The sequence below is a fragment of the Olea europaea genome, chromosome 1 (genome assembly GCF_002742605.1).
Source record: "Olea europaea var. sylvestris chromosome 1, O_europaea_v1, whole genome shotgun sequence".
NCBI lineage: Eukaryota > Viridiplantae > Streptophyta > Magnoliopsida > Lamiales > Oleaceae > Olea > Olea europaea.
This window is the reverse complement of record NC_036237.1, coordinates 29152193-29171696: the sequence shown is the minus strand read 5'-3', so window position 1 is coordinate 29171696 and position 19504 is coordinate 29152193. Positions and strand designations below refer to the sequence as shown.

Here is a 19504-nt window from a genome sequence, read left to right as displayed (position 1 = left end):
AGAGATTAAGCAGGTAGCTGCCACTATATTCTGAGCATATTTTGATTTGTATCTAGGGACATGTAATGCAAAATAATGAAAGCTATCTTTTGTGTTTTCTGTTGTAGTAGAATTTTGTACAGGTTGCTGTTAACATAGTATTTCTCCTGTGCAGAGGCTTTAATGATGCTATTAACAGCTTTAATGATGACGGCTGGTCATTATTGAACTCTGACGGGGCTGAAGATGTAGTAGTCGCCATCAACTCCTCCAAAAACCTGAGCACTGGATCAAATAGCCTTTCCTTTATTGGAGGCGTTCTTTGTGCTAAAGCATCTATGCTACTTCAGGTGATTTTATTTTCTAATTTGATAGCGTCCATTCGCTGATATTACAGACAAGTGTAATGTTAGACTGGCTTCTTTAGAAGATAAATAGGGAACTTGTGTTACAGTTGCTTATAACTTTGACTATCATAACTATTTCAACGATGTGATTGAAATATTCTCCATCTGGAATGGAATGATAAACCGAAATTCAGTATCCTGTTTAATGGGTTAGCTTTGGTCCTTCCTTGACAGAATGTCCCTCCAGCAGTTCTGGTTCGGTTTTTGAGGGAGCACCGTTCAGAGTGGGCTGACTTTAATGTTGATGCCTTTTCTGCTACGTCTTTGAAAGCTAGCTCATATGCATATCCAGGAATGAGGCCTACAAGGTTTACTGGAGGCCAAATTATCATGCCACTTGGTCATACAATTGAACACGAAGAGGTAGGTGCTTGTTTGGTGTAAACTGTTGTAGATAACTCAACAGGATACAACGCTCTACATTGGTGGCGAAGGAACTGATGTATTTGTCTAAATATTATTCTGTGGCACAGCAAGAATTTTAATTCGCTTCCCAAGATATTACCCAATAAAGGAAGGGACTGAAAAGGACTGAGATGAGGCAAAAAATTTCCATTGATTATAAAAGGAATTTACTTTTTTGCTTTTTAGTTTTGAAGTATTTATTCAAGTGGAGTTGCTTTCTCTGCATTCAGTTACTTTAATTCTTCTTGCTTGATGTTTAAGAACAGAAATTCCCTTCTGATCTTTATTTTAGTTTTTACTTGAACAATGTTTTCATAAGTTCTGCTGCCATAAAAATGTTGTGTTGATAAATAATAATAAATTTTGAAGATACATGTTGCCTTCTTTAATAACTTAAGCTTTCACATCTAGTGGTTCAACATGGTATCAAAGCATGCAAAGTCTTGCTTCAAATCTCGAATCCACCTGTTTAATGAAATTTAGCACATGTTTGGCTTTAAAGGGACTACACGTGAGGGGGCTTGTTGACCAAAATATTTAAATAATATACACGTTGCCCTCTCTAGCAAGAATTGTCTCACTTTTTAATATTGTATTCCAGATGCTTGAAGTGATTCGGCTGGAAGGGCACTCTCTCGGTCAAGAAGATGCTTTTATCTCAAGGGACATTCACCTTTTACAGGTGCATTGTTCTGTATAATGTCTTATAAATAGAATATACAGCAACTACTAGGCGCAAAACAGAAGTTTATACTTCTAGTTAATTTTAACTGCAGATGTGCAGCGGGGTAGACGAGAATGCAGTGGGAGCCTGCTCTGAGCTCGTTTTTGCTCCAATCGATGAGATGTTTCCTGATGATGCACCACTAGTGCCCTCTGGTTTTCGCATTATTCCGCTCGATTCAAAACCAGTTGAGTTAAAATATTACTCTCCATATACTTCGTTCCCTCTCTCTCTCTCAAATATTTACCTTGTAACTTTAGCTGTCTGTGAAAACTTGGTTTTTAGTGAGAATTTAATGCCTTATTTCTTGTCAATCTTTCAGACAAATGACCTCACATCAACTTAAAATTGTGTTAGAAACATGGATGGTAAGAGCAAGTTTGGGTTGTCTTAGAAGCTTACTTGAAAGGAGAGAATAAGTATCAAGACACATTAGTTTCTCTCCTTATAAATAAAGCTCATAAGCCAACCCAAAGGTGCTCCAGATATAGAGCATGCAGCTTTCCTAAGCTTAAAAAGTTTACTTATAAGTAAATAAGCAAGTTATAAATATAATTTTTTTTTTCTATTACTCAAAAATAACTTTTACTGTCTTCTAAGCTTATCCAAACGTGCTTATGATAAGTAGTTACATGTCCATAACTAATTGTTATGTTTTAGTTTTTGTTTGGTATGGATAAATAATGAATTTTTTTCTCAGGGTGATTCACAGGATACATTGACTGCACAAAGAACACTAGATTTGACATCTAGCCTCGAAGTCGGCCCAGAAACAAACCATGGTGCAGGAAATGCATCATCGTCTTATAGTGCACGATCAGTATTGACTATTGCCTTCCAGTTCCCATTTGAAAGCAACTTACAGGACAATGTTGCTGCAATGGCACGTCAGTATGTTCGTAGCGTGATTTCCTCTGTGCAGAGGGTTGCCATGGCCATATCCCCATCAGGACTGAGCCCTACACTTGGACCGAAGCTATCCCCAGGCTCTCCAGAAGCTCTTACGCTAGCTCATTGGATCTGCCAGAGCTATAGGTAAGTTGTGCTCATTTTTTTTCGACTTTCTGAAGTTGCAAACCTCTTATCATTTTCTCCCCATGAAAAATCTTGTCAGATCTCTTCAATAAATTGAATTGCCACCATCACGGTCAAGCTTGTTGGATTGGAGACAAAATATAAATAAATAAATCTATCGACTCTATAATAGCTTGAACTTTTAGATAAGGTAGTTTAACATTGTATCCGAGCAGGCAAACGTCCTGAGTTCAAATCTCACGGCCATCCAAATTATCCAATTATAAAAATTGTGGATTTGTCAGGCATTGGGTGAGAAAAATGAATTTGGTTTGCACATGAGAGGGCATGTTGAAGGGCAAAATATAAGTAAATAAATGCGTTTCTTCTCTAACAAGTTAAACTTTGGGTTGACCCCTTCAAAAAGAAAAAAGTGAAATTTCTTTTGTTGGTTTGTTGATGGAGTGGAGCAGATTTTCTGTTTATTTATCTTAAGCATTTATTTTCTCATTTGCAGTTTCCATGTGGGAACCGAATTGGTGAGGGCTGATGCTATAGAGGGTGAATCAATATTGAAAACACTATGGCATCACCAAGATGCCATTTTGTGCTGCTCGTTGAAGGTATCATCATGGTTCTGAATTTATTTGCTTATTCTTTGGTAATGTTATTTATATTACTGGGGCAGTGTTGGAAAATCTTAATCTGTGTGAAGAACTAAGGGTCCGTTTGATTGCAAAAGTGGAAACCAATTCCATGTTAGTTAGAAAAGAAAAAACCACCAAAACTATAGGAATTCAATTTCCACTCAATTGGCCAAAAACATGCTTTAAGTGTGTACCTTCGAATTCGAACTCCTTTTCCACCTTCGTATGAAACAGCCAAACTAGAAAATGAAATCCTCGGATGTGACATTTTCCATGAAATTGAAGCCAATCAAACGGACCCTAAAGATATTCATTAAACTTTGTTTTATTTTTCTGTGGGGTTTGGTGTAGCAGGCACTGCCAGTTTTCATATTCGCGAACCAGGCTGGGCTTGACATGCTGGAGACTACTCTAGTGGCATTACAAGATATTACATTAGATAAGATATTTGACGATGCTGGGCGCAAGGCATTGTTTTCCGAATTCGCTAAGATAATGCAACAGGTACTTTATGCGGCTATATTGTTCTTTTTGCTGTTTGAATATTTTTGGTTTCTTTTATGCACGTGACAATCCGTAATCAAATATGCTCGCAATGCCGTATTGAATTCAAATTCTTTGTAATTCCATGATTGTGTAACTCTCTTGTTGGATAGCAAAAGATTTCTCTTGTTCAGATACCAAAACATCAATGAAGTCTGATAACCTTTCATTTCTTTGTATTTTCTCTTTTATATTCGATTTCTTGATTTTTCCACTTGATCAAGCTATTTCATGTAATAAAAACCTCCCCTTTACTTTTTCCGCAAATTTAATGTAATCAACGCTATATAACATGTCTCAGGGATTTGCTTACTTGCCTGGTGGTATATGCATGTCGACAATGGGCCGCCACATTTCGTACGAACAAGCAATCGTGTGGAAAGTCTTTGCTGCTGAGGAGAATACTCTCCACTGTCTCGCCTTCTCTTTTGTTAACTGGTCTTTCGTCTAGAAGTTCATGCCGTCCCTGATATTGAGATGCGATATTTTGGCAGGTAAACAAAAGAGATGTTATATAAAAGATTGATGAAAATTCATAAGTTTTGTAATGTATAAGCCCCCGTGTTTGCATTTTTTTCTTTAGTTAAGTTTGTTTTATGCTCATTTTTTGAGTCTACAATGTAAATTCTGCTGCTTTAGCCTGCTGGAGCATTTTATATGGTAGATGGATTATCTCTTTAAGGTTTACTTCTTCTTTTTATTTTATTTTTTTATTTTATTTTTTATTTTTTTATGGGATCTTCCTCTGATGTTATTTCTGTTGCAAATTACACTTAATAAATAAATCAATGTCTCTGCAAAGATGTCACTATACCCCTTGATTTGTTTGTTAGGATCTTAAGGTGTCTTTTGGGCTAGTTTAGTAACTTTATGAGGGCTTTATATAACTTTATAGGCAATTTTGGTCCCTCAACTCCCGAAAAATTACTAAACCAACCCAAAAGATTCTCTTTAACACCCCAGGACCCAAACTAATAAAAATTGTTCTTATAAAGTCATGTTCTAAGCGTAACTAAATATTACAATAAATAATCATTAAAATTGGGGTATTACATGAATACTCGAGCAGTTTTAGTTATAACATTGTAACCGAAAGTTTTTAGATTCCAATTTTTTGTTAAATTATTTGTAAAAAAATGTTCGTCAAGAATCGTGCTGAAGCCATTGTAACACCCCCAATATACGGTAAGCCATTTTAATATCATCAATATATGGTGTCGGTTAGTCATTTTATCGAATGTGTTGGAAAAATATTACGCTGTACATTCACAAAAATCAAAGCAAAGATAGAGAAACCATAGTGAATGATAAGACCTGTTCAAGTACAATATGTACAACTGGAAAATAAGCAAAGCAAATGACCTTTAATGGAAGATATAAAACCTGTTTTGACTTGCAAAAAATGCAAGCAGAGCTCGAAGCCATTGATCTGGATCTTGTTGGTCTAATGTATGAGCACGTGTTTGGCTGTCTTCGAAAGTAAGGGCGTTTGAGAGCTATTTTTATGTAAAAATGTATTTTAGAATAATAACTTGATGGAAAGTGCATGGTTGAAAAATAAGGAAATTTTTTTTATTTACATGTAATATTATTTTAATAAAGAATGTGTGGTTGAAAAGAAGAGAGATGTATTTTTAAAAAAATGGGTACCAAACGGGGGCTAAAAAAGCTCCATTACAATGTGTAGATTGTTTGAGCAATACTATGCTGAAACTGATATTGAGATGTGTCTGCAATAGCAATGGAATGCGCCAAAAGAAAACCTTCCACACATGGAAACAAAATGTTACATTTACACTGTTACGACGACACTTGACAACATCAATCTTTAGTTATATACATCTTACAATTTCGACGAATACAAGCAGAAGAAATTACATGGATTCACAAAGCCTTCAGATAAATCTTACAATAACCGTCTTCATTCGTTGGATAATATGTATTTTGAAATTCATCGGGATGCCAAGGACCAATAATTTAACAGAAACGATGGTAATGCACAAAACCAGCTAATGAAGGCCATAGCTGTAGCAGTCTCAAACTCTGTGCAGTGATTCCTATCACATGCACCGAGATCATTGTGGATGAGAACAGTGATGCCAGCGCATGCACAGGCTGCAGCAAACGTAAGGGTAGAAGCGACCTGCAACAGAATATATCTATCTTAATAAGCAAGAACTCCGTTTCTCGACGAACCAACTAACATCAGATTGTACTTCTGCATGAAGAAACAGTAGAGTTGATGCTTTGGAAACCGCAGACAATTGACAAATAGCAATAGTGCTTCCGGATTTCAACAAAATCAAGAGTTTTGATTTGAGAGTGTCGAGAAAATGTATTAACTGGCTTAGTGGCGTTCATGTTACTTGCAAATGGGGAAAACCATAAGATGGGGGAAGTAAATATTACTTGTAAACTCTTGCACACTTGTCATATATCCTAACCATTTAAAAGCGTGTATCATAGAAAAGAAGATGCTTGTAGCTGAGCAAGCATGTGGATTAGTGCATCAGCATGCTTCGGTTCAATTATGAATGATGCTGATACAAGATATTGTTGTGACTCGAACCAGGTTCTTTGAGCTTCCATAATTTTCAGCTAAAGTCGTTTTATGGAAATGTGATTTATAAAGTGAACTTCACACTGGATGCTGACACTTGGCACATCATAAACCGTTGGTAAGTCAATTGGTCTTGGTGATATATATATGCTTGGATGTTTTGTTTGGCCTCAAATATTTTTCTGGCTTTTCATTTTCGAGAGGGTTCATCTTCTGTGAGTGGTTAGAGTTTTCTGATTCGCCATTATTTTGAACATCTCATTCGAAATGATACTTTGAGAGTTTAGTCTTGAATACATGTGATTTCTTGAATGAATCTGAAATAGTTGTGAGAACTAGGGTTTTGGTTTCGTGAAGTCAGATTTGCACTTTCTTGTGTGATTCGAGTCAGATGTGTTGATTCTTTGTGAAGAGATAAGTCTCTTATACTGTATTCAGGTATTGGTTAAACGTTTATAACCTTCGTTGTCAGTTTAAGGCATTATAGTGCAACCGAGCAATATCCGTTCTTGAATGGATGCTCAACAAGGGACTCGGTGTTAAAAGGGTCACCGAACCTCTGGGGCTTCGGCCGAGAAATTCCTGTGTTCAGTTTTATTTTTTTGCAAGTTTTAATTTCTGTTATTAATTGATCCTTAGTATCTTGTATTCAATATCGTGTTTGGGCTTTTCAGTGGTATCAGAGCACTAAACTGGGGACAAGATACCTGGATCTTGGAAGGAAGGCATTGATCTGTTTCAAATCTGAAAATTTTTGGAACTGCTTTTAAGCAGGAAAAAGGATATCGAGTTTTTCAACTCGCTGGCTGAGATCTTTCTGAATCTTTTGAAAAATTTATTTTTCTAAATTCGATTTCTGGATTTTTCCCTTTGACTTACCATACACTAAAACCCCCTGAAAAATATTCTTTGTCCAAAGGCTCCTACGAGGTCTTGGGAATCTGAGATAAATCCAGTACGGGTGTGTATTTGGAGGGTCTTTGAAGGAGAAGTCACTGAAACATAATTCTGTGATCTCTAATACTGTATTCCTTATATTGTTTTTGATTGCCTGTCCTTCTGTGTTAAAACTTGTGACATTGCTGTAATTGTTATTACGCAAAACTTGAAATAAATTGTTCCTTGTATTTAATCGCTCTGTGTTATATTGATATGGCTACTGCTAAGTTTGAAGTTGCTCAATTTGATGGAAAAGTTGATTTTAATATGTGGAGTCAAAAGATGAAAGCCATACTTACGCAAATGAGATGTGCTAAGGCATTAGATGATAGTTGGCCTTAAGATATGAATCCTGTTAGGAAAACTGAACTTGAAGAATTTGCATGGAGTACCATTTTCTTGTATCTTTCTGATAATGTGATACGAACCATTGGTGAAACCAAAACTGCTTCTGAACTTTGGACCAAACTTGAAACCCAGTATGTTACTAAGACTATCCCAAATAAATGCTATCTGTTAAAGCAGCTCTTTTCTTTTAAAATGGACCCTTCAATTGATTTAGATGATAACTTGAATAAGTTTACAAAATTGACCTAAGACTTAACCAACTGTGATGAAAAACTTTCAAATGATCAGTTAGCTGTAGTTCTGCTAAACTCCATTAGTGATAGATATAGAGACATTAAGGTTGCTCTTAATATGGAAGGGTTGAACTTACTACTGATGTGATTATATATGCCTTAAGAAATAAAGCATTGGAAATCAAATCTGAAACTAAGGATAATCACAGTGGTGACACCCTTATGGCAAAAGGAAAAGGGTTCAGTAAACTAAGTTATCATTCTAAGAACCTTAATGAGAATAAAAACAAAGGGAATGAAAAAGCCAAATCCAAGAACAAGGCTAAAGGGAAAAAATGTTTCTACTGTAGGAAACTGGGTCATTTCATTAAAGACTGTTATAAAAATAAAAATGAGCTGAAAGAAAAGAAAGTTAAGGGTGGGAATGCTGTCTTAGTATTCAATAAGGATAAAACTGAAGATGGATTAGTCCTTGTTAATGTTGCAAAGAAGCTAAATAATGAATAAATCTTTGACTCTGGGTGTTCCTTCCACATATGCCCAAACAAGAATAGTTTTCTTGACTTTGAAAAGACAACTGGTGGGGAGGTTATAATGAGAAATAATATGACCTGTAAAAGAAGTAAAATAGGAACCATAAAACTGTTGTTAGAAAATGGAAAAGTCCTAAATTTGAAAGGAACAAGGTACGTTCCAGACTTAGAAAGAAATCTAGTGTATCTAGGAATGCTTGATGATATGAAGTTTGACATTAAAATGGGTCAAGGACATATGAAAATTCTTAGGGGAAATGACTTGGTCATTAGTGCCCCTGAGAGACATGGTCTCTATTTTCTTGAAGCAAAACCTTTACTTGGTTTGACTGCTACTGCTTTAACTGAAAACTTTACCTTTGCAAAGTTGTAGCATGAAAGGTTAGGCCATATTGACAAGAAAAGTTTAAAAGCTTTACAAAACAAAGGAGTTTTTGGAAATCAAAATCTTGGTGAAATTGGCATTTGTGAAAAATGTGTGATAGGAAAGCAAGTTAAACTTCATTTCTTACCTGGAATTCATAAGTCTAAACAAATACTTGAGTATTTGCATGCTGATTTGTGGGGCCTAGCCTCAGTTACTACTTTGTCTGGTTTTAAATATTACATTTAATCATTGATGATTATTCAAGGAAAATTTCGATTTTCTTGTTAAAATCAAAAGATGAAACTTTTTCTATTTCCAAGGAATGGAAAATTCAGATTGAAAATCAAACTGATAACAAAATTAAGATCCTGAGAACAGACAATGGTTTGGAATTTTGCAATTATGAATTCAATAATTTTTGCAAAGAATGTGGCATAGTAAGACATAGAACAGTTACTTATACCCCTCAACAAAATGATATAGTTGAAAGGATGAATAGAACTTTGTTGAATAAAGTGAAATGTATGCTTTTGAGTTCTGGTTTACCTAAACTATTTTGGAGTGAAGCAGTAAAAACTGCTGCATATTTAGTTAATAGAACTCCAACAAGTGCTCTGAATTATGATATTCCTGAATCTGTATGGTCTAGAAATCCTGTTGATTATTCACACTTAATTTTTTTTGGATGTGCTGCCTATGCCCATCAGAATATTGGAAAGTTAGAACCTAGATCACTTAAGTGTGTTTTTCTAGGCTATGGTGAAAATGTAAAAGGGTACAAGTTATGGCTTTACAATGAAAAGGGCTATAAAGTAATTGTTAGAAGAGATGTATTCAATGAATCTATTATGCCATGTTTAGAAGGAAAGGAAACTAATCTGACTGAAAAAGATGTTCAGATTGAGGTAGAGAAACTTCATAGTGAAATTGATTCTCATGTTCCTACCTCAACTGAACTTGATCAAAATGAAAATAGCATTACTGCTGAAACTGAAAACAATCAATCATTTGATACAGATGAACAAATTGATTTTGCAAATTCTCCCTTAAATGAATATCAGTTAACTAGAGATAGGGAGAGAAGGCAAATTAGAATACCTGCTAGATTTGATTGAGATAATTTTGTTTCATTGTTTATCTATCAAGAACAATTTGAAAATGAACCGAGCTCCTATGATGATGCCATTAATTGCAAAGATGCTAAAAATTGGATAGCAGCTATGAATGATGAAATGTTATCTCTTCTTAAGAATAATACTTGGGAATTGGTAAAGAGACCTAAGAATCAAAAGTTGATTAATTGTAAATGGATTTACAAGATAAAAGAAGGAGAGGGAGGAAACAAAAGTGTAAGATATAAAACAAGATTAGTTGCAAAGGGTTTACATCGAAAGAGGGTGTAGATTACAATGAAATCTTTTCCCCTGTTGTTAAATACACCACAATTAGAAGAATTCTTGCCCTTGTTGTTCAGTTTAAATGGGAACCGGATCAGTTAGATGTTAAAACTGCCTTCTTGCATGGTGACTTATACGAAAAAATTTATATGAAACAACCTGTTGGCTTTATAAAAGGTGATTCTGAAAAAGTTGTATATTTTTTAAAGAAATCTTTGTATGGTTTAAAACAAGCCCCACGGCAATGGTACAAAAAATTTGCACCTTTGTATTAAAACTTGGTTTTCAAAGAAGCAATTATGACATATGCCTATACTGCAGAGGTAATGGAGGTAAAAACTCTTTATACTCAGTACTCTATGTAGATGATATGTTACTTGCCAGCTGTGATAAATCTGAGATTAAGTTTATTAAACAGAAACTTAAATCTGAATTTGATATGAAGGATTTAGGAGCTGCCAAAAAGATTCTTGGTATGCAATTTTTTAGAGATAAAGAAAAAGATATATTGTTCTTAAATCAACATGATTATGTGAATAAAATTTTAAGAAGGTTTAATATGCTTGATTGTAAATCTGTTACTTTACCTTTAGCAAATCATTTCAAGCTTTCTTTTGATTTCTGCCCGAAAACTGTTGAAGAATATGATAGAATGTCAAATGTACCTTATGCTAATGTGATTGGATCTATAGTGTATTTGATAATATGCACAAGACCTGATCTTGCATTTAGTATTAGTATACTTAGCAGATTTATGAGTAATCCTGGGAAAGAACATTGGAATGCTTTGAAATGGCTTTTAAAATACTTAAAAGGGACATCCAACTGTGGTCTCATGTTTAAGTTGAATAAAGAAGGGGTAACTTTAAAGGGATTTACTAATTCAGATTTTGCTGGTAATAGGGATAATAGGAAATCAACTTCATCCTATTTCTTTACCTTATGTGGTACCGTGATTAGTTGGAAATCTCAACTTCAAAAGATTGTAGCTTTATCATCTACTGAAACAGAATATATTGCTGCTTCTGATGCTTTAAAGAAGGAATTTGGCTAAGTGGATTACTAAAGGAACATGGTTTTGTTGATGAAAATGCAACTCTATATTCAGATAACCAAATTGCCATACATCTAAGTAAAAACCCTATGTATCATGATAGAACTAAATACATAGATGTTAAATATCATTTTATAAGGGATATAATTTCAAAAGGAATTTTGAAAATTGGGAAGGTTGCTACTCAGGTTAATCCTTCTGATATGGGGACCAAGATAATACCTTTAAACAAGTTTAAAAACTGTCTGAAGATATTATCTATCGATACATTGTAATTTTTTTCAGGTACTTTTGGAGCGTATGAAATAAGAGAATGTGATATGCTCCTGGCTGCACTATGAGCTGAAAACTATGGTAGCAAGGTGGAGATTGTTGTGACTTGACCCCGATTCTTTGTGCTCCTATAATTTTCAGCTAAAGTCGTTTTATGGAAATGCGATTTACAAAGTGAACTTTACACTGGATGCTGACACTTGGCACATCATAAACCGTTGGATAAGTCAATTGGTCTTGGTGATATATATACGCTTGGACGTTTCGTTTGGCCTCAGATATTTTTCTGGCATTTCATTTTCGAGAGGGTTCATCTTCTGTGAGTGGTTAGGGTTTTCTGATTTGCCATTATTTTGAACATTTCATTCGAAATGATACTTTGAGAGTTTAGTCTTAAATACATGTGATTTCTTAAATGAAATATGAAATAGTTGTGAGAACTAGGGTTCTGGTTTCGTGAAGTCAGATCCACAATTTCTTGTGTGATTCGAGTCAGATCTGTTGATTCTTTGTGAAGAGATAAGTCTCTTATACTGTATTCTGGTATTGGCTAAACGTTTGTAACCTTCGTTGCCAGTTAAAGGCATTATAGTACAACCGAGCAATATCCGTTCTTGAATGGATGCTCAACAGGGGATTAGGTGTTATAAGGGTCACTGAACAAATGCGATGGTCATCGGTTCGATTCCGATAGCCGGCTTTTCCTTCATTTTTTATTCAATTTTTTAATGATTGATAATGTCCCTTTGAAATCAAAGAATATTGAAAAAGTGCCTTCCCCCTTTTCCAAAATCCATGAATTTTGGAAGTTATAGTAACTTCCAACTATGTCAGGAAAAGGATCCTTTCTATATATATATAATAATAGAAAGTCTGGATATTTATCCAATTTACCTCATTCTTCTTTATAGTACAAGTTCAGAACTTCAGTAGATTTCGCTTCATTTAGTTCAGTTTTAGTTTAGGTTTATTCTGTAAAATAAACAAAAAATGAAATTAATTCTAACTAGGAATAAGGAGTCTTTATGTCTGGGGCTTCGGCCGAAAAATTTCTCTTGTGTTCAATTTTATTTTTCTGCAAGTTTTAATTTCTGTTATTAATCGATCCTTAGTATCTTGTGTTTAATATCGTGTTTGAGCTTTTCATATATGATAGGACAGACAGAAATTATGGAGACATGAAGGAGGGAGTATTGATTCTAATATCAAACACAAATACACTATATACATACTGAAAATCCGTGCAGAAATCTAGTATGTAGACATATACATTTCCAGATCAAGTATTACGGTCTGCCTGCTGCAATTGAGGAATGCATCAATCATTTGATTAAGATAAAAAAGATCTTCTGCGGGTAGAAAAGCTCCTCAAATGAATGTGAAAGTTGAAATAAGGTGTAAGATAAGTGTACCGGAGATGTGCTCATTAAGCCTTTCCAAGACGCTATTTATCAATAAGATTAGGAAACTGCCTTTTTGAATGGAAGAAGCATACCAAGCAGGCAAACCCGATCGTTACCATGCTTAGACGACAAGAAGACAATGATTGCCCTAAGAAGCTTCGAAAGAATTGAATCCGAAATCTCCTAAGGCTTATATATAAAAAAGGGCTTATTCTAGACAGGCTTCCAGGGGAGTCATGAAGGAGAAGAAGCGGAAGCTAATAACAACAGGAAGACTTGTTGATTCTGGTTGAAATTTATTCCCTTATTCTTATTTAATTGCCCTTGATTTGAAGCGAAGTCACCAAAAGGGTCGAAATAAGAATGATTGAAACTAAAACACAAATCGATGGTTGAATCAAAATAATTTTGTTTAAAGTTTTTTTTTTTTTTTTTTTTTTTGGGCAATAATCCCATCACGTCCTATGTCGACATGTATTAAGTAGCTTCTTGGGACAATCACTGTCATCTCGTTCTCAAGGTGTGGTAACGCTCAGGATAGGAGTAGCAGAACTTGTAGCTTTTCATCCTTGCTTGATCATCCTATCCCTAAGTAATTGAGCGTGAGAACCAAATGAATCGAAAGATTCATGTTTGGTTCGGGAAGAGATTATGAGAACAGAGACAAACCCTTACAACATAAACTTATTAAAACCTTTTTCAATATGACCAACAACATCATTTGTCCCTCTTCTCAAGTTCCAGACGTCAGCTCTTTTATGTCATTTAGGCAATCCAATCTTCCTTGTGTAAGACAGAAGCCCCAAAAGAAGGTTTTCCTTAACCTTAAATGGGTGATCAAAAGATTTAATTACTATGCGTATCTTGGTGGTCGTTACTTTTGGTGATCAGGGAAGATCACTCACCTGAGAAAGCCTTCCCTCTACCCTGGTGGATGTCTATTCGTGCCGCTAACAAGGCCTACATTTTCTCCAAATGCAATCTGTCTTTTTAGGGGCATGGCATCCAATCGAATGGAGTAAGGGGTGCCCTTTCCTCTTTGAGCGTTCCAGGGTTGGTTGGTCCGGAAAGTCATGGGACAGTCCCGTGATTAGACGTACCGCCTCTTCCATCAGCGATCTGTGGACTCTTATCCTCTCCCTCCGGCACGCCCTATGAGGTACGAGGGCATCGTACCTCTCTGATTTAGGACCAACAAGTGCTACCTACTTCTCTATCACTCATTTACCCTTTATAAACACAGTGCCAGTCATAAGTTTAGTCAATTCATAGAAATAAATAAAATCAGCAATAAACACCCAAAAAATGTTTCCATCTTTACGCGTTTCACTTGACTTGAACTGCACTCTAGCCTGGATAATAAATCCCCTTCACTGAAAACTTGGACCAATATCAGTTGGGGACAAAGCCAGTCTTATTTTCCTGAATCATTTCTACACGTGCAGTTGAATGTTATTCGTTCAAGTTTCTATTAAATATTCCCTGCTAAAATACAAAAATCTCCAATATGGTTTTTTGCAAATTTTGGTCTTACCAGCTGCACTCCCTACTCTCCATCCCCCACCCTAACAAGAAAAACGAATATTCCTGGCTTCACACTTCTGAAGGTCGCATAACTTACATGACTAAGTCTAGTATTTAAGACAGCATCTCAGATTACCAGACCACAAAGGTGAACAATAGATAATCACAAAAAATTCATGAAAGACAAATTACCAACGCCAGCATTAATTAACAGATCCAAGAACAGGTATATTACATAGAACCAGATCATATAACATAAACTTGGCAAACCTTTCCACTCAAAGTGCAAAAAAGAAATTATCAGATAACACCCAGCATGGAAATGAACGCACTAGGACAGCAAAGTACTACGTTAGTCAATGAAGTGTGTGCCAATGTTGACATATTTTAGCAGTCACCTCTAAGATCAACTCACAAGTCTTAAATTTGCAAAAGTTTCAAATAGACTAATCTAGCACCACGGAACACTAGTCTAACACCTTACCAAGGAGAGCTATGTCAAATTATTTGAATTTGTTATAGCAACCAGTCGTGACTTACCCCGTCACCCATAGCAAATAAACTAACAACTTGATAATTCTGCAGGCAACGTCCTACAAGAAGAGCATATATGTCAACGATTGCAAGGGCAAGGCTCCACAAGCTCTGCAAACCAGCAGCAGCAACAAGATAGCTGGAAAGGCAAATAATAGAAATTCAGTGCTAGGGTGATTGTAAGACCAACCAGAAGCTAATTATTTTACTAAAAAAAACATATGGTTCTCAATTGAGAAAAGGGAGCCTTCTAATACAATATGTAAGATGCAGCAAGTCAAGGTTTCCACATTAACAACTCAATCATAATTAGATATCTTTTCCTGACTATATTGGACTATATATATGTTGTCAATCAAATGCTTGTTGTCTACTAGCTGTTATATTATTCAGTCTAAACAAGATCTGGTCTTGTTACATTATCTTGAAGTCATTTGAACCTTTAATTAAGTCTTACCCAGAGATATCTTAAGAGAAAGCAAGAAATGGTTTAGATTAGAGAATTAATTCTTGCATAGAAAAATAGTGTGTTTTCATGCATCCACAATTGTCTTCATATGATTGCTCATTTCACCATCATTTGAAGTTAAGGCATCATTGTATAGAACCCAGGCCAAGTTTATAACAGTAAGAAAAGGTGGGCAACATTTTCCTCTTGAAGTCCTCTACATTGAACTCTATTTTTTTTTTTTTCAGGAGGCATTGACAAGAGTTACAGACTCACAACAACAGCAGATCTAGATACCATCGGGATTTAATCTGAACTGGTAATATTGGATATTTACCAAAAAATAAATATACCGAACACAATTAAATAAAATAAGACTACAAAATGTTTGCTTTCAAAGAACGTCTGCTATTCTCAAAGACGTGCTCCCAAAAGATACATCTTTTGTGCAAAGAATTTGACTCTTCTGAAACGTTTATCTTCCGTGGCAAGTGTGACATCTTAAAAAGGACATCCATTGCTAGAGAGATATTTGTCATGAAAGGACGTGTTTTCAAAAGATGTCTTTCAGATATAATAAAAAGCTACCTATCATCTTATGATTTAATGACACTTCCTCGAGCGACGACGCCTCATTCGTGGATTATATTCATTTGTCAACACTATGACGAGAGATATAAAAATCAATTACTCACTTCTAATTTCATCATCAAATTTACCATTATCAAAAGGATTAATTTAGACTCAATTTCTCATTCACCAAAAATAGTTTTGAATACGTAAATTTATTACAATTACTTATTTAAATCATTTTTACAACAACTTCAACTTTCTTTTGAGTTATTTATCTTTTTTCCTTACCTTGCTATTTCCAAGAATGGAGTGAGAAAGAGAAGTAATTGTAATAGAAATATAGAATGGAGAATCTACCTTTATGCCTTTACTCTTTCTTAATTTGCTTGACAAGCTAGACTCATAAATATTCTTGAATATAAACAATTCAGCTAAAGTCTCATATTAACAAACAATTAAAAGCAATTTGCTGAAATTATACACATAAATATCACGTGTGTGTGCGTGTAAAAAAGAGAAATTACCAGAAGGCAGTGACAGAGGGAAAGTCACTGGTGGTGGCCATGACCGAGAAAGCAAGGACCGCGAAGAACATCTGAGAGAATCGCAAGAAGAGGCCTCCTATAGTCCCGGGCATACCCTGGAGGTCCTTCATCCTGTTCCGAGGCAGCAGCAGGTTCGCTCTCTCAGTCTGCAGCGGCGGCGCCTCCACTGGGTGCACCGCTCCCTGACCTCCACTCATCTCCCTAGTAAATATCGATTCTAAACTTGGAATTCATACATATGGCAATCTGTTTATAAGTGATCTGCTGGTTTTTCTAATCCGTTTTAGCTGTCCGAGAAATATTTCGACGAATTAAGAACGTGGTCCTTTGGATGTAGATCGGTGTGGGTTAAAAACTATTAAATGAATGGTCTGAATTTGAGTGAAGAATCGCGTCTTCTTCTTATTCGTTCAGATAGAAGACTGAAGAATTTCGGAGCTGCCCACACAACTCTTCAACCACACATTTCAAATTTTTTTTATTAAAATTTATCAAAAATCTAATTTTAGCATTAATCGTTCCAATCATCACTCAACTTAGTTTCGCATCTTTAATTGATCATAGAAGTTTAAAATATTAAATTTTGATCATTAAATTTAAGTCCATGTCTTTTATTATTCGTTAAAATTTAAAATGTCAAATTTTGACTACCAAACTTTGAAAATATTATACATTATTCAATACTCACTGTAAACTCGATATTTTTTAAAATTAAACATTTATGCCAGTAAGTAACGTAAGACATTTTTTCAAAGTTCAGTGATCAAAATTCGACATTTTAAATTTTAGTAATCAATTGAAGATATGAATCTAAATTCAGTGACAAAAACTCCACATTTTAAATTTTAGTGACCAATAAAAAATATAAACCGAAGTTCAGTGATCATTAAAACAATTAATTCCTAATTTTTAATATCAAACAACTATAAGGGTATCTTCAATGTGAATCCCAAATCACCAAATTGCACCATTTTTTGATACAAAGTTGCTCCAATGCAACACCATACACCATTTCGGTGCAAAATGATACAAGTGATGAAAGTCTATTTTGCCCCTTTCTTCTCATTTTTCAAATAATTGATGAAGGGTAGTTTTGTCATTTGTTGTATATATTTTTTAATGCAATAAATTATTATTACTATTATTATTTACTTTTAAAATAAATTTCAAATGTAAGAAATAATGATTAATAAATTAATTAAAAGAAGAAAAAAATTTAAAATATAACAAACACGATTATTTATTAAAATTAACACGAAATATATTAAACAACAACATAGATAAGATAATCTAATTTTATTTAAACAAAATGATACATATATGAATTACGAGAATTAAATTACAAAAATTTTGTGACTTCGTAATATCGTAATATCCAAATTCGAAATGCATTGTACTGTTTTCTGATGGATTGATTTAATATTTCCGTTGTTGTAGTGTTTTTATTAATTGAACTATTTTTTTATATTTATTAATGAATTTAATTTTTTTTTTGTAATTTAACGTAATTATTTATTTAGTAATTCATATATTTATAAAATAATTAAATAAATAATATTTCAAATAAATAAATTATAAAGAATAAAAAAAGGGAAGAATGTAGTTAAAAACTGTTCATTTGGTGTAATGGTTGGAGATGAATTTTAGTTTGGTGCAAAATTTATTGCAAAATGGTGTAATTTTTGTTGCATTGCTGGAGATAACCTAAATTTTTATTACTATTAGGAGAAAATGGTACACACACTTTTATCATTAATTAAAAACCAAAAGCTTTTTAAATTTTAGTATTTTAATTTATTAATTGTACATATAATTATTTGATTAAATATTATTCTATAAATAAAATGTTTTTTTATTAAAATTATAATTTTTTTTAGTATAATTCATACTATTTTAAAATTTAAAATATGACATGTTAATATATGAATTGTCATGAAATATATGAAATATCGCAATTTTCTTTTCAACTTTATTTTAAATATCATATTTAAAATATATTATTGAACATTAAAAAATAAAAATAATAGTAAAATTAATTTTAGAAGCAAAAGATATCATATTAATAATTCAAAAAGAATTATTAAACTATATAAAAATTGATGGGGTCAGAGAATTATATAATTTGTATTCCAGGAACGTTTCTAAACTATGAGTCTCTTGTGGTATATGTTCAATATGTCATCTACGATCATGCATAGAACATTTTGAAGAGACATACTAAGTGTAAATTATTATTTTTAGAAGGCCAATGTTTAAAAAAATAGATTTTAAAAGATTCTATTTTAGTTTTTTAAAATAATGTGTAGATTGTATAAATTATCATTTTTAAATTATTTATAAGCGTTGTATTTTTGTTCTTTTGTTCATAATGTAAATTGGAATGATAGATTGATGAAAAATGTATAGTTAAAAAATAAAGAAAAATTTTAATATTATTTTAATTAAAGAATTTGTAATTATATTAAAGAGTGTGAAAAATATATTTTTGGAAATAATGAGAATAATATAAGAGGAAATACACAAAAATGGCTTTTCCACTGTAGCAAAAATTGACATTGGCCTTTGACCCATTAAATGACTTAAAAAAAAAATTAAGTTAAAAAAAAATTTCACAGTAAAAGCCCATTTTACCCTTTAAACTGTTTGAATTATCTCTCACCGACCGATCGACCAGTGCAGAAATCCGACCGACCAACCATCGAAGTTACACCAACGTCGCAGTCAACGACCATCATCTACAGTGGAAATAAAAGAACCAGTTAGTTTTCTGATCTTTTCTCCAGTTCGAATGGTTTTTTTATAGTATAGCATCCTTAGTAATTTTGCTTGAAATTAGATCCATAGGCATGAGTAGTTAAATTGTGGGCATGCTGAAGTGTGAAAAATGTGATTTTTTGCCATTTTTTGGAGCTCAGTGGCCGGGAATGGCGATTTCCGGCCGTTCCCGTCCACCGGCTCGCTGCAGTCGGTTAACCGACTGTTAACAGTCAGGCCAACTGTTAACAGTCGGGCAGTCTGGGCCGGTGAACCGGCCCAGATTAAATATTTAAATTT

General features: G+C 34.0%; 2 protein-coding genes across 2 annotated transcripts in view; one reads left to right on the top strand and one right to left on the bottom strand.

The window, feature by feature from the left end:
* Window positions 1-4406, top strand: part of LOC111407011 (homeobox-leucine zipper protein REVOLUTA-like) — a 9586-nt gene extending 5180 nt beyond the window's left edge. The window contains exons 5-13 of the mRNA XM_023036354.1: window positions 3-13; window positions 155-329; window positions 561-749; window positions 1393-1473; window positions 1568-1702; window positions 2216-2550; window positions 3047-3152; window positions 3528-3680; window positions 4021-4406. Of these exons, the coding sequence (XP_022892122.1) occupies window positions 3-13; window positions 155-329; window positions 561-749; window positions 1393-1473; window positions 1568-1702; window positions 2216-2550; window positions 3047-3152; window positions 3528-3680; window positions 4021-4170 (1335 nt within the window). The 3' untranslated portion in view covers window positions 4171-4406. The remainder of the gene's footprint in view (window positions 1-2; window positions 14-154; window positions 330-560; window positions 750-1392; window positions 1474-1567; window positions 1703-2215; window positions 2551-3046; window positions 3153-3527; window positions 3681-4020) is intronic.
* A 1049-nt stretch (window positions 4407-5455) lies between these two features.
* On the bottom strand, window positions 5456-16840 carry LOC111400165 (CASP-like protein 5A2). The gene is made up of 3 exons (XM_023027596.1): window positions 16430-16840; window positions 14891-15023; window positions 5456-5862 (listed from the first exon to the last, which is right to left on the bottom strand). Exons 1-3 carry the CDS (start codon window positions 16645-16647, stop codon window positions 5671-5673), a joined length of 543 nt encoding a protein of 180 aa, XP_022883364.1. The 5' UTR covers window positions 16648-16840; the 3' UTR covers window positions 5456-5670.
* Between the last annotated feature and the right edge of the window lie 2664 nt (window positions 16841-19504).